The sequence below is a fragment of the Emydura macquarii genome, unplaced genomic scaffold (genome assembly GCF_026122565.2).
Source record: "Emydura macquarii macquarii isolate MOO-44397 ecotype Brisbane River unplaced genomic scaffold, CSIRO-AGI_Emac_v2 contig_2863, whole genome shotgun sequence".
NCBI lineage: Eukaryota > Metazoa > Chordata > Testudines > Chelidae > Emydura > Emydura macquarii.
In genome coordinates, this window is record NW_027133000.1 from 2,331,506 (window position 1) to 2,344,946 (window position 13,441).

A 13,441-nucleotide genomic window follows, 5' to 3' on the forward strand; every position below is an offset into this window, starting at 1 on the left:
TGGGATAATCTGCCTCCTGTGAACCCTAAAAACCTTATAGTTAGATTGGGTCAAACCCTGCAGCATGAGTTTTACTAATCCTTCCAAAGCCTTTTAAAGCCTAAATTAAAATTTATTATTAAAATCTTTGTAGGGAAGGAAAAAAAATCTCTTCATCATGAGCCTCCTTCTGTTTGCTAGTTCAAAGAAATTATTTCCCTGGTGACAGTAACAAAACCATTCCTGGCACAGAAATTATGATACCACAAACACAGATTTATGGTGTCATGGGAGGAATTGCTTATTTGCAAACATTTATCTTCAAGAAATAGTTACCCCCCCACACACACACACACAAAAGGCATATTTTATTAGTTATAACTGTTGAATGATATACCACAGTACAGCATATATACAGCTGATGCTGAAACATTTGTGTAGTCTAGGAGTCACTCAAGAACTTGGTTAGATTGTGTTCGAGATGTGCCTGTTTACATTGGGGGGCGAGGGGGTGTATTTTTTCTCCCTTGAATGGATAAATGATGCAGTGACTGTGAAAACAATACCAGTGCCATGTTGTCAAATGGTTGCATGAGTCAATTACGACTTTTAATCATCAGCGTTATATCTTTTAACTTTTAATTTTCAGCTGTGTACTATTCTGCATGGATAATCCAAAGTGTATAACAATGCATATCCTGGGGAGGTTATAGTGATAGGAGAACCGCAAAATGTTTGATGGTAGGAGTTTGATTTGGAAAAACACCCATAATTCTGGATGCGTCTCTCTAAAGTAACTGAGCATGTTGCGTGCAAATTTTGAGCTGGAAATCTTATGAAAACAGTCTTTTCAAGGGGAATTTTTGTACTAAGGCTGTACTTCCTGACAGTCCTATGGGAACAGCCTCTCTCATGCTATTTTGGTGCTCCTGCTTCCAACCCTGGCCAGAACGAGAAAGTCCAGAGGTGCACTGAAATGAAAAATAATCTGACAAATCCATAGGTTAAGATTGTCAGTATGATGCATGCTGTGGTCACTCAGAAATTCGTGGCAGCAGGGAAACAGAAATCAGATTGTACCCAACGAAAACCTCTGTTAGACCACATATGCATTGGTACACTTCATTTTCCACAGAATTATACCAATAGAAATTAGTGTAATTTCATTGTCTTTAGTAAAGTTATAGGATTTATTGTCTTTTACATCACTTCTTGTATGAACACCCATCACCCCCCAGTTTAAAGATAGGTCCATTAGATTCAGTAGCAATAGTAATCAGCACTGATTTTTGAACAATAATAACTTTTAAATGGCTTAAACCAGTAGTTTTTTTAGCCCACGCAAAGCAACACTTCACTGAAAAATTAGCTTGCTACATGCCATATTTGAAAGGTAATATTCAGCCACTTTTTAATCTCCACCCAACAAACTGACAAAGTACATACATTGGCTTTTTTATTCAATTGTAAATATATTACTGTATTACTACAATCGCTAGAACTGCTTAGATAATGAGGAAAAAAGGTTATTTAAACATAGTTGCAACGAGATGACTTGATCTGAATTTGCTGCCACTCATGGGGTTATTTCCAAATATTTGGCCAGTTATTCATGAATGTTTTTGCATTGTGTCTGAAGTATGTTATTCATGACTGTTTATAGGTCATTGGTTATTCTCCTGTGAAAAATGTCAGTCATTCAGTTAGGGCACAGAACTGGTACCAAGGTATTCACAATTTGTGATTTCCGGTTAGTTATAGTGAACAGTTACCAATCAGTGTGCAAACTGTCCACAGGCTAAAAAATCACTAGCCCAAACTATTCAGTAAATATGAAAGAAACACATATACAATCAAAGAAATGGTTTGTGAATGGATAACAAGAAAAAAAAAGAGAGGCCTAAATTCATAACATTTTTGGTTTGTTAATCACAGTTTGAGCAGCTTCGACAATAACAACAAGGAATGTATGTATCAAGTGTAACTGGGAGTCCGCGCCTAACCTTTGTAATTTGCCTATCATTTTGAAAAGTATTTTTATGTTAAATTGTGTGGGTTTTTTTGCTACCAAGTTTCTAAATTGTCTTTTTCTTTAAAAACTATCATGATACATCTCAAAATGTTCATTTCCACTTAAGATTCATTCCTCTGTTTTAGAAAATGCATCATGCACCAAACCACTTCTAAACAAGCTGGTACTGTACAAAATAAAACGTTTATTTGTACCAGACATCTGTAAATAAGTAATTGACACTTGTGCAATAACAGCAGCAGCTCCAAAAATAACACAGAATTGCCAGAATAAACAAGCTTGCAATGAGATGCTGCACATCCATCAGGGTCCATCACAGCAGTGGTGCTCAAAGTAATAGCTAAGGGAATAGATGCAGTTCTGCAGCGCAGCAGTCACCTTCTGCTTTCTTCTTTTGCTTTCTTTGCTGCTGCTTTTCAGGAGAAGGAGGTTGACTGGGAAGCCTAGGTCACAAACAGACTGTTGTCTGTGCTAACTCTTCCCAAACTGTGTTTTTCTAAAAAGTTTTGACACATCCAAAATCTCTAGAAACACTGAGGTTTGGAGAAGCAAGGAAGCAATGCCTGGTGCATGTTGCTGCCAGGGGAAATGGCTGGGGGCAAAACTGACTTTTTTATATATATTTTTTCTAGTTTGTGCCTCCCACCCTGCAAATCTTAGTTCCCCTCTCTGGACTTTACTTCCATCCCACTCCATGCTTATTGTATTGCAAGCCCTTAAAGAATAAGCTGAAGGGATCTCACTCAGAAGCTTCTCTTCTGCCCATTCCTCATTCCCGGGGATTGGCAATGAGACTGGGGCTTTGCGACAGGAGCTGCTCCCTTTCTCCCCTGGCCTTAGGCCTTTGTTCAGGGAGTTCCAGCAGAGGATCCCATTCCCCCATATCCCAGGCACCTGATCACCTCTGTCCCATCCCTCCTCCCACTCGCTTCGCCTTTCCCTCATCTCCAACTATGCTGCATCGAGCAGGTAAGCAGCCCACTGGCAGAACACTGAGAGGGCAGGAGGAGAATGAGAGGAAATACACAGCTGCTCAGCAACTGTGACAATGGCCACTAGAGGAAAGAGAAAACAGTTGAGGAAAAAAAATTCTCTTCTCTCATCTTCACTGACTGACTAGAGCTGGTTAAAAAAAACCCCAAAGCAACAAAGTTTTTGTTTTTGGATGGCAAATGGCTTTTTTTGCTGAAACAGAAGTTTCTTTGGTAAATGTCTGTTTTCTACATTTTTTTCCTCCCAGGTTTTTGTAGAAAAAATCTTAAAAACCTGAAAAACAATATTTTGCAGTTTCTGCAGGTGAGATGAACAGAGAAGGCAGGATGGAAGGAGTATGGTGAGGGAAACACGAGGCTAGGGTGAAATTCTGACCCATGTTTTAGGAGTCAGATACCACATTTGGCGGGTTTATGCCCCATATGGCAGTATAAGAAGTTATGGGATAAATGCATAGAAATATTTTAATTACTTTCATTTACAATGTTTAAAATCCCTAAATACCATAGAATGCAGTACAAAGCACTTGAGACAAAGGTGAGTGACATAATTCATGTACTATACATATGTGATGTATGTTTCTATGCTGTTATTATGCTGTTATACAGTAAATATATATTCATTTTAGAGAAGTTATTGAGTATTTCTGAAAAGAGCTTGCATCTCTGAGGCTGTTTGGAGGCAACAGCTAGAGCATCCCTGCTGCTTAGCAACAGTCTCTTCAACACTCGTTTCATGATGTTAGATTTTTGAAATGTCACAGAGCCAAATTTAGCCTTCTGTTTATTCCAGTAGCAAATCAATATCCAATAAAGTCAGTTCTTTTTTTTTTTTTTATTTCAGAAAATGTATTTCTTATTAAAAATATTGACTGAATAGATTGTATGCAAACAAGTCTCAGCCTCTGTTCAGTTCAGCTACTTGCTATTTATTATTTGTAGCATGTGAGTGGTTTCCTATGGCTACTGTTTCTGCTCCCTGATTGGATGACTGATGGCTTGTTTTCCAGAGATGCAGTGCAAGCCAACTTCCATTGAAGTAAATGGGAGCAGCAGATGCTCATAGCCTTGAAAAGCAGGCCATGAATCTTTTTCAATAACAGGATGACAAAGGACAAATAGCAAATAATAGATAGCAAATCCTTTTAGTTTTGTACAAATACCATTGCTCACAGGAGTATATTCCATTTTCCAAACATTCATGTGAATGAAAACCCATTCACACAAATGGTTGCAAATAACAAATTAAAAGGATATAGATATAGTGGAACTGACCAGCTGTTCAAAACTGGAACAAATGTTCACAGACACTGTTTTTGCAATATTTGACCAGCTTTGCCTGACAGAGCAGAATTTGACCCCTTATTAGCAATTTGTCAGTGGAAGTCTTTGATTGTGTCATATCTATTGTTTTATTATTGTAGCATTTGGATGGTCTAAGATGTTGCCTGTATTTGTGACTACATTTCAGTTAATCAGCACTTGCATGATTTGATTAATAGTAATATGTCCTATTGTTTGAGTACAATCTCTGGCTATTTTCTATCTGTGTACTCTTACCAGAGAAATCATTGGGTATGTGAGCGGTTGGTCTGTTTGAGTTCCTTGACTGCAGTTTTTTTTTTAAAGTAGTTATTCTTGACAGCCTATGGGGCAAATCCTCTCCTCAGAGGCATATACACAGTTCCCATTTAAGTCAGTTTTGTATAAATGACACTATAGATATCTGAGAGGAAATATTTGGTGGGCTTTTTAAAAACCCCTGCAGTTGTAGTCAAGAAAATGACTGAAAATCTAGGCTTTCATTAAAAAAATATTTCTAGCCCTCAAGGTTCTTAAAAAAGCCCCATGCAAACATGAAACAAATGCATTCTAAAATTCAGAAACCACAAGACAAATCAAAAGAACCCAATTTAAAAAAAATCTTATGATTTGTAAGCCAATCTCATGATTTTGGGGCCTGACTAATGATTTTTTTGACAATATGGAGTACACCTTTCAATCCACCCGTTTGATAAAGACCTACACTTAACCAGCAGGCAAGGAATATGGGTAAAATATTTTGGTGAAAAAGGACATTTAATATATTTAATCTTATTATACATTATTTTTCTAAATTACAAAGTCATCAGGCTGCACATATATTCTGCTACAAAGCTTTTTGTAAGCAATATCTCTATAAGAAAATACATCTCATTAAACGTTTCCTGTAAATAAATTACTCCAAATACTAAGTTTTGTGGTGAGAGGAGGAGTTTATGCAGAAGTCAGCACGTAAGATGCAAATCACTGGGGGGCCAATTCTGCAACCTGTTAATCACATTGAGTGTCACTTACTCATGCCAGTAGACCAACTGAAGTCAGTGAGATGGCTCTTATGAGTATGTGCTGTTTTGGTGTAAGAAAGGATTTCAGAACTGGCCTCTATATTTCAGTTGTTCTGTTGAAATTATTCACTTTCCAAGCCTTATTTCCGTTCTCGGTTGCACTGATGTAACTCCATTGAAGTCACTGGAATTGCAGCAATGTAGCACTTGTGGCAGTGAGATCAGACTTAGATTATCATTTTTAAGGAATACAAGAACCTATCTCTACAGACCATTCCCTTTAGAACAATGAAAACTGGCTTGGATATGAAAAATATTAGCCTATAAATCATTCTCCTTAATCTAGTATATATGTTGGAATTTAGATTCTTATCAATGATACAGGAAATGTCATTCGGGTCTGATTTCCAGTTGGAGAGTTTGAGTCAGATGTATATAAACCATTATTTGTACAAAAGGCACTAGTGCTGAAATGCAAGGTTGGGAAAAGGTGCTATAAAGAGAGGGAGAAAAAGTCAAAAGTTGGTCTTCAAAATTAAAGTAAACTACTCACTGCTGTACCCAAGCTGTTTGGAACTGGTTTACCAGAGGAGAGAGCCATTGTCTTATAAAATGTGGAAACAGATAATTCAGTAAGTAAATTATATAATCAGATGTTTTTTAAAGAAACTCCAGTCTCTGCTTATGTTTACACAGATAACGTCCTTTAAAATAAGAGAGTAAAGTAAGAAGAGGTGCAAAGACATTAGGAGAGAAGTCAGATGGTGGACATCCTTCCTTTTAGCCAGTTCACCAGCAGGATATGGTTATGTTAACAGATTTCTTTAGCCACTGGAATCAATGAGAACCCATTGTGCACAATAATATCCAAACTCCTAGAATGCATTCAACCAGAACTTGTTCTCTTTTCAGTCTGAACTGTTGTGTCACATCACATGATGGCTCTCAGCATGTCATCTGACTGTATCACATGTCAATGTCTATTCCTTTAGGAGTGGCGATGAGATGCTTGCAAAAGTCAACTTCTCTTATTTTTTTGCTGACTGTGTAAGGTGAATCCAATCCATTTTAGCTTCTTCAAACCAAAGAAGAACCAGATTTACACTAAAAGCCTATTGTTACTGTTATAGTATAAAAAATTAATTTATTAGCATACAATCTAATTGTAGCAGATGCAGGCAGCATCTGTTATAGTTAAGATTGCAAAACAATTTCTGTTATAATCCTCCATATTCAGCTCTTCATAATTTTTCCAAAAAATCACTTTTATGGAACCAATCATAATGCAAGCATGTTCTGGCAAGAAAAGTATATTTACTAGGTTTATGAGCAACTGAATGTGTATCGTTCTGGAATCATCATGCACATATTTTGTCTTATCTGCTCAGCCCCATTATGCTAGCAGTATACCGAAACAAATACAAGCTATTAATTATAGTAACTGAAGATTAAGGCATTTCTGTTTAAATATTTATAGAAATATATATATATATTAAACAAAAAACCCTGTTTAAATGCCTCTGATCAGAAGAACTGCCACTGGTGTCTTGGAATCACTGTGTGGTGAGATTTTGCCATTCCCACTGGGGCTGCAAAATTCAGTACTCTTGCCCTGCAGGAGTGCTTTCCCTTTTTCAAGTGACAGCCCTGATAGTCAAGGTGTGTGGACATTCACAGTAAATTTTATTCCCATCTCTAACAGCTGCGATTTATCACTTATATTTTAGTAGCCAATAATGTGTTAACAGAAAAAGTCTTCCTATAAAGCACTGCTTTGTGTTGGAATATGCTGCATACAATTTATTTAATAGTAATTACCATGGTGGAAACCTATACCACCCCTAACACTGAGCTCTTGAAAAGTCATGGGACCATGCAGCTTGGTAAATGTCAATAATTTCCATTGTGCTTTTTTTATAATAGCATTTTCCACAAACTGTCAAAATTATTTACACAAAGAAATTGCATAATGGAAAAGCGCCAGCTGCAATTGTATCCATCTCCAGTTCAAAACAAATGCAGTTGGGGGTGATTTCTATTCCTACCCCAATCATTTCTTTACCCATTCTGTTTTTATTTACAATCCTCATCTCCCACCATGCTGCAATGCATTAAATACACAGATTCACAGTCTGTTAGTAACATTTTCCCGAAGCTCATTCAGATTTTCTGACATACATGAAGTCTTGATTTAGAAGAGTAGGTGGCATCTTTCCATACTTTGCAAGACAACCCTTTAGCACAGTCACATCGCTGGAAAATCTCCAAGCCGTGGGAGCCTTTCTTGCGCTGTTTGGTACACACCTCCCCCTGATGCAACACAGGTTTGCAAATTTTGGTCCAGAAATGGCGAGCACAGCAGTACCCCTCAATGCAGTCTGATGAGCGTAAGCAGGGGTCTCCTTCATGCCCTAAGAAAAGCAACCAAAATATTTCAGCGCCTGGGACAGAGTGAAAATATAGATTCATAATAGTTTGGCTCAAAGTTGACTAAGAAAGAGGGGCTATGATGCTAATCAGCAGTTATCTGAAGTACATAAAAACCAATATGTGTGGTGGGATTAGCTAGACAGGTGCAAGGAGGATATCGATACGATCTACCGTAAGGCTTGATAAGGAGAAATTTAACTACTGAAGCCTTGTGTCACAAAGGCATGTGTTACATAACGCGTGATCATTACAAGGTAGGTAAGATGCAGCCAGCACAAACTGCACAACTGGAAAATACACTTTCACACCATACCTGACACATTGCTTACAGTAAAGGAAACAAACGCTAGTCCAAGCACAGAGTCTGTGACTGACATATAAAAGCAAATTGGTATAATACTGTTTGTGGTCTGTGAATGATGACAATTCCAGACCTCCCAAGATTTCATAGCAGATTATTGTAAGTCAGTCTGGCCTACATTGTTGTATCTTGTCTTGCTACAGTGAGGTGAATGAATGGGATGGTACTGCAAAAGCAATCTTACCTTTGATATGTGACAGCTTGGACTGTGGTCTCCCAAGATTCTGCCAACCCAAGTCCTTGCTAGAATAAAGACCGTTTTTCTTGTTGCGAGGCCCTTCCAGAGCAGGGATGTGAGGAGTAAGGATGCTTTCAGTTACTGGTATGCAAATACCTATGAGAATGAGATGTTAGAAATGGGAAGGCCTGTTAGAAGGATGTGGTAGAGATTGAGCGGCAGTGTTGTCCAGTCGATAGGGCACTGAACTGAAATTCAGGAGACCTGAGTACTGTTCACAGCTCAGCTACTGATCGTGAGCAGATCACTTCACCTCTCTGTGCCTGTGTGTTCCCCTCCCGGCCCCATCTGTCTTGTTGATTTAAATTCTAGGCATTTTGGGATAGGACAGTCTCTTACAATAGGACCTCCAATCTCAGTTGGGGCATCTAGACACTATGGCAATATAAACAATAACAAGATTAAGTTATAACATCCAAGGAGTGATTGCAGTGGGGTCATGACATGGATGAATTTGACCCTTTACTTAAAATATGGATTAATTCACTGATTCAGTAGCAAACTGGACAATCATTCTTTTTCAGTAAAAGTAATCTGTCAGCCACCAGTAGTTTAGTCATGAAATACAGGTTTGGTTAAAAAAAACTAAAAAGCTAAAAAAATGGGGGTCAGAGTGGTGGATCACAAAATGTTAAATGAATAGAAATGTACTATGACATTAAAGAAAATTCATTGATATTGTACTAGTGTGAAACACAAAAGCGCTGCATTAACACAAGAGTCATGAATCTATCCAGTCTAATTTCACTTTTGACTACACATTAAATGGCTAGTTATGCATCAAACTTCCTATTGCCACATGCAAATACAGTCTGAGCAGGCAGTCAGAATAACTGCACCCACAAATTAGTCAGACAGTTGCCTTCACAGTTCTGAAAATCATGTCTTAGGTTTCTTACTAGCAGAGCAAAATCACTGAATCTCTTCTAATTACAAGGAAGAAAGGACATGACATAATTATACAGGCTCGGTGTTGTTACACATTTTTCAGAGGTTTCCCATTGGTCTGAAGAAGGAATTGTGGTAACCCAAATAGAAATACTACTAGACATGTCTTCTGCTTGCATATGTTCTCAATTTATGCCATTAAACCAGTCATTGTCATTTATAAAAGGTAATAAGAAGAGCTGCTTAAGTACCATTATTACAGCGGTTCCCAGGGCAGCACATGCCATCTCTGTGGCAACGCTTCTTTTTCCTTCTGCAGATCATGCAGGCTGAAGTAGCTTGATGAGGACTATGGCAGTATCTCCCAACTTCACATTCTTTATCATTAGTGCACGGGTATGCCTGGTCAGAAAAAAAGTAAGAGTTAAAATAAACTAATAATTAATAATCATTCTTAATTCATATATTTCACATCATAACAGAGAAATGAGAGCAAGAAAAGCTAAATGTGGGAGATATGTTCAGGAGGGGGGAGTACTTATCAGATCCAAGAAGGGGCCGCAAGGAAGTGGAATAAAGATTTACTTCTCTACAGTAATTCACAGCTGGCATATGGTCCTTCAGGGACTATGGCCATATTTTGTAAATTAGAGCAGCCCATAGGCTGCTCTAGCTGATGTTAGAATTGTGGCAACTTAAGAATCAGAGAGCCATAATGAGCTCCCTGATAGCCTTACTCCTTCTTACATCAAGCATATCTTGGTGCAAGAGAGAATCTGACCTATATTTTAATGCATTCCAAGTTATTGAAGCATGCAATTTATACAAAAAACCTCAAGAATCCAAAGTAAGGAATGAGCAGTTTAATCGTTGCTGGAGATCCACCTGGAAGTAGGAAAATTCCCCACAGTGTCCTCTGTACTGGATCTTATCTAAAATCTGGGCTAAATACTTAGGTGGCATCTTTACTTTGAATGGTTCCAAAGTCATGGTCAAGAACGTGGTTGGAGAGACCTTTCCCATAAGCTCATGATCTTTACACTGAATACTCCCACATTAGTACAAATTCTTCTTTTGCATACACACTGCTCCCATTGATGCCTATCATTTTCACCTGGATACTCTATTTTTACCTCATTTCCAACTTTCTCATACCTTGGTCCCTAAATTCTCTCTACTAACTAATAACAACATCCCTATTATCCTTCGCAGTATACAACACAAACACACACAGTCTGAGTTCTCTCTCTCATGCAGGCACACCAGTCCGAACTGCCACTAAGGAAAGAACACTCCTGTACTCATCAAAACCATAATTCTTTTCCACTAAGATGTCCCCTCTGACACTTCTTTTATGAGCGAATAGCAGAATATGGCCCTAAGGAAAGAGAAAAAGAAGCTTCGTCCTTTCAGATTAGACATAATGTTTCCATGAGCCCCACATAAGGACCCCAGCACATTCCAGGAATCCTATCACTGGCTCTTAAGCAGCTGTAATTGTGCCTCACTGCTGCATCTGGTTAGTGCTTATTAAATTATCCTTTCACTTACACAAAAAAATATATATTGTTTTGTTATCTTGCATGAATTAATTCAAGACTTTCCACAAGGTTTTATTTAATTTTCTATTTAACTTTTTGGATTTGGGATATTATTGGATTTTTTTTGGATATTAACACGTCTCTTAGAACCAGTGCGGAGAGAAAAATTAGTTTCCCAACAACTGTCAAAAATGTTGAAGAATTTTTTTAATCATTTGCCCCAAAATTTTTACTGAAAACACAATCAAAATTATTAACACAATTATTTGTTTACCACAAACATGGGTTTTGATAAATATACTGGTCTTCAGTACATGAAAAAATTATTTTGATTTTAAAAAATTGATTAAAAATTCTTTTTTTCTTTGCTAAAAATGAAAAATTTAGACTATGTTGACAATGTTTCATGACAATTTTTGTTTTAGAAAAAAAGACCGTTTTTTGATGACAAAACTTTTTGTTTAAAAAAATTTGACCAGCTCTGCCCAGAACAGACAAATCAAGAGGTCTGGCAAGCTAAATGGGAGTCTTGCTGTTGCTTCTTGCATTATTCTCTTGACCCAGGGGCACCACCATATTTTTGACAGTAGTGCATTACTTATTGTTCTTCTGGTCAGAAGTGACTTTGCAACATGAAAATACTGACTAGATGTTCCAGTGGCTATTCCTAGGATACTACTGCCATCTGAAGATGCATCTTTGAGGAATGATTCCACAGTGAATTGTTTACAGTGGCCAGGGATACACAGGTATTTTGGGGATGCCAATTTAATGACAAGTATTTACTATCAGGTTTATTGTTACTCATCACAAAGGGTGTATCTTATTTCAGCCAGTCTCTATATTACTACTGATATATATTTGCAACATGGTAGCATTTAAAAGGCTTAGCTGGCAGTGGGGCCTTGTTGTGCTGGGTGCTGTACAACATAATCTCTTTTCTACGTGGCCCTTCTGTAATGAATATAAACTTGGATAATTCTGAGAGACACACAAACATAAACCAGATGAACTGATTGAAAGTACTTTGGTCCCTAAACTGTCATCATGCCCCACACAATCACATTGTTTAAAAATATGGGCATGCCTTGTTGGCAAGAAACCTGGATGCAGTTTTCCTTTAATCCCTTGAATGGCTTTAAAAAAAAAAAAAAAAAAAAGTATTCCCCGATGCTGTACATGGTTGACAAATGCCCTGGCCTACCACACGGTTTGTTACATCACTATTACCTCTCTTGTAAAGGTGCTCTATTTAAAATCCCCAAATAAGGCATGCATACTTAGATGCCAAACCAAAGCAACACTTTCAGGTGTATCTTGCAGAAATTGTTACTGTACATTTTTTGAGAATTATAATGTAATAAAAAGATTTTCATCCCAAAATCACCAGGTAAAATCCAGCTCAGGTTGGCAGTGACAAAGTTTAGCTATCTGATGGCCTTTCAGTAGCTTACAGTAAATGACTGTTGAAACTAATGTTCTTATGCCACTTCACAAAAATCACAGTTGGCACTCTGGCTGTCAATCACAGCAGAGAAGTCAATAATTGAACAGGCATGATGGCCACTCCAGAACAAGATTAAGTCACATTGCTAAGAGGACAGAGTGGGAAGGCTTGCATTGTTACATTTTGCTTGGAATAAATAGAGGACTTCAGTCTCCATGGCTGTCATCTTAACTACCCTGACAGTTAGGAATATTTTCCTAATATCCAATCTAAACTGCCCTTGCTGCAATTTAAACCCATTGTCTCTTGTCTTAGCCTCAGAGGTTAACAAGAACAATTTTTCTACCTCCTCCTTGTAACAATCTTTCATACACTTGAAAACTGTTGCAGTCTCCCTTAGTATTCTCTTCTCCAGACTAAACAAACCTAATTTTTTCAATCTTCCCTCACAGGTCATGTTTTCTAGACCTTTAAATGTGGTGACATGGGGTTCAGTGAGGACAGATATACAAATAGGTTCCCAAGGGGACTGGACAGGCTTTTGCAACCTATGAACTGAAGCCCGTGCTGCTGTTTTCACTGCTTTTTTTAGCCATGGTAACTAGATTAAAGCTAGATCAGTTATGCCTACATGAGCTGCAAATTACATCTTTGATTCCCAAAGCTTGTTTCCCAACCAAATAATTAGCTCCCTGCACAACATGCAATATTAAAAAGGCCATTTGTTAAAATATGAACATGCAGTAATAAAAAATAATTTTTGAAAATTTGAATTTACCAGTCTTTACTTAGTGGCATTTATTCCTTCTCCCTTGTAGCTGCCTCAGAAGCTGACACTGCTGCTTCATGGAGAGTGAAGGAAGAGAAGGTGCTTTGGCTGACTGAAATTTGGTAATTTAAATGAGGGGGATGCATTTAAACAGAAGCTTCCACATTCTACTCCTTACTGTATGGGATATCTACATCTGATTTCCCTAAACCAACCTGGCTTGGTTTTCTAGTGCCTACCTAGGAATTTCAGGGAGCACAATCCCTCTCTGAGCTTCCAAGCATGCAGGAAAAGGATGCAGCCTCGTACAACAAGCATAGCCAGCATTGCAGGCTGGTACAATATGGGGTATGGAGCCATGGCCCTCTTCTTCTCTCCAAGCACTTGCTCTCAAGGGTATATGATGAGAGCAATCTCAGTGCTTACTGGATATAACC

General features: G+C 37.9%; 1 protein-coding gene across 3 annotated transcripts in view; it reads right to left on the bottom strand.

The window, feature by feature from the left end:
- Window positions 1–6,451: 6,451 nt before the first annotated feature.
- The window catches only part of DKK2 (dickkopf WNT signaling pathway inhibitor 2), a 187,690-nt gene continuing 180,700 nt past the window's right edge, over window positions 6,452–13,441 (bottom strand). For all 3 annotated transcript variants that reach the window (XM_067568197.1, XM_067568196.1, XM_067568194.1), the window contains 3 exons: window positions 9,499–9,649; window positions 8,306–8,455; window positions 6,452–7,741 (listed from right to left, as the gene is read on the bottom strand). In XM_067568197.1, the coding sequence (XP_067424298.1) occupies window positions 7,491–7,741; window positions 8,306–8,455; window positions 9,499–9,649 (552 nt within the window). In that variant the 3' untranslated portion in view covers window positions 6,452–7,490. The remainder of the gene's footprint in view (window positions 7,742–8,305; window positions 8,456–9,498; window positions 9,650–13,441) is intronic.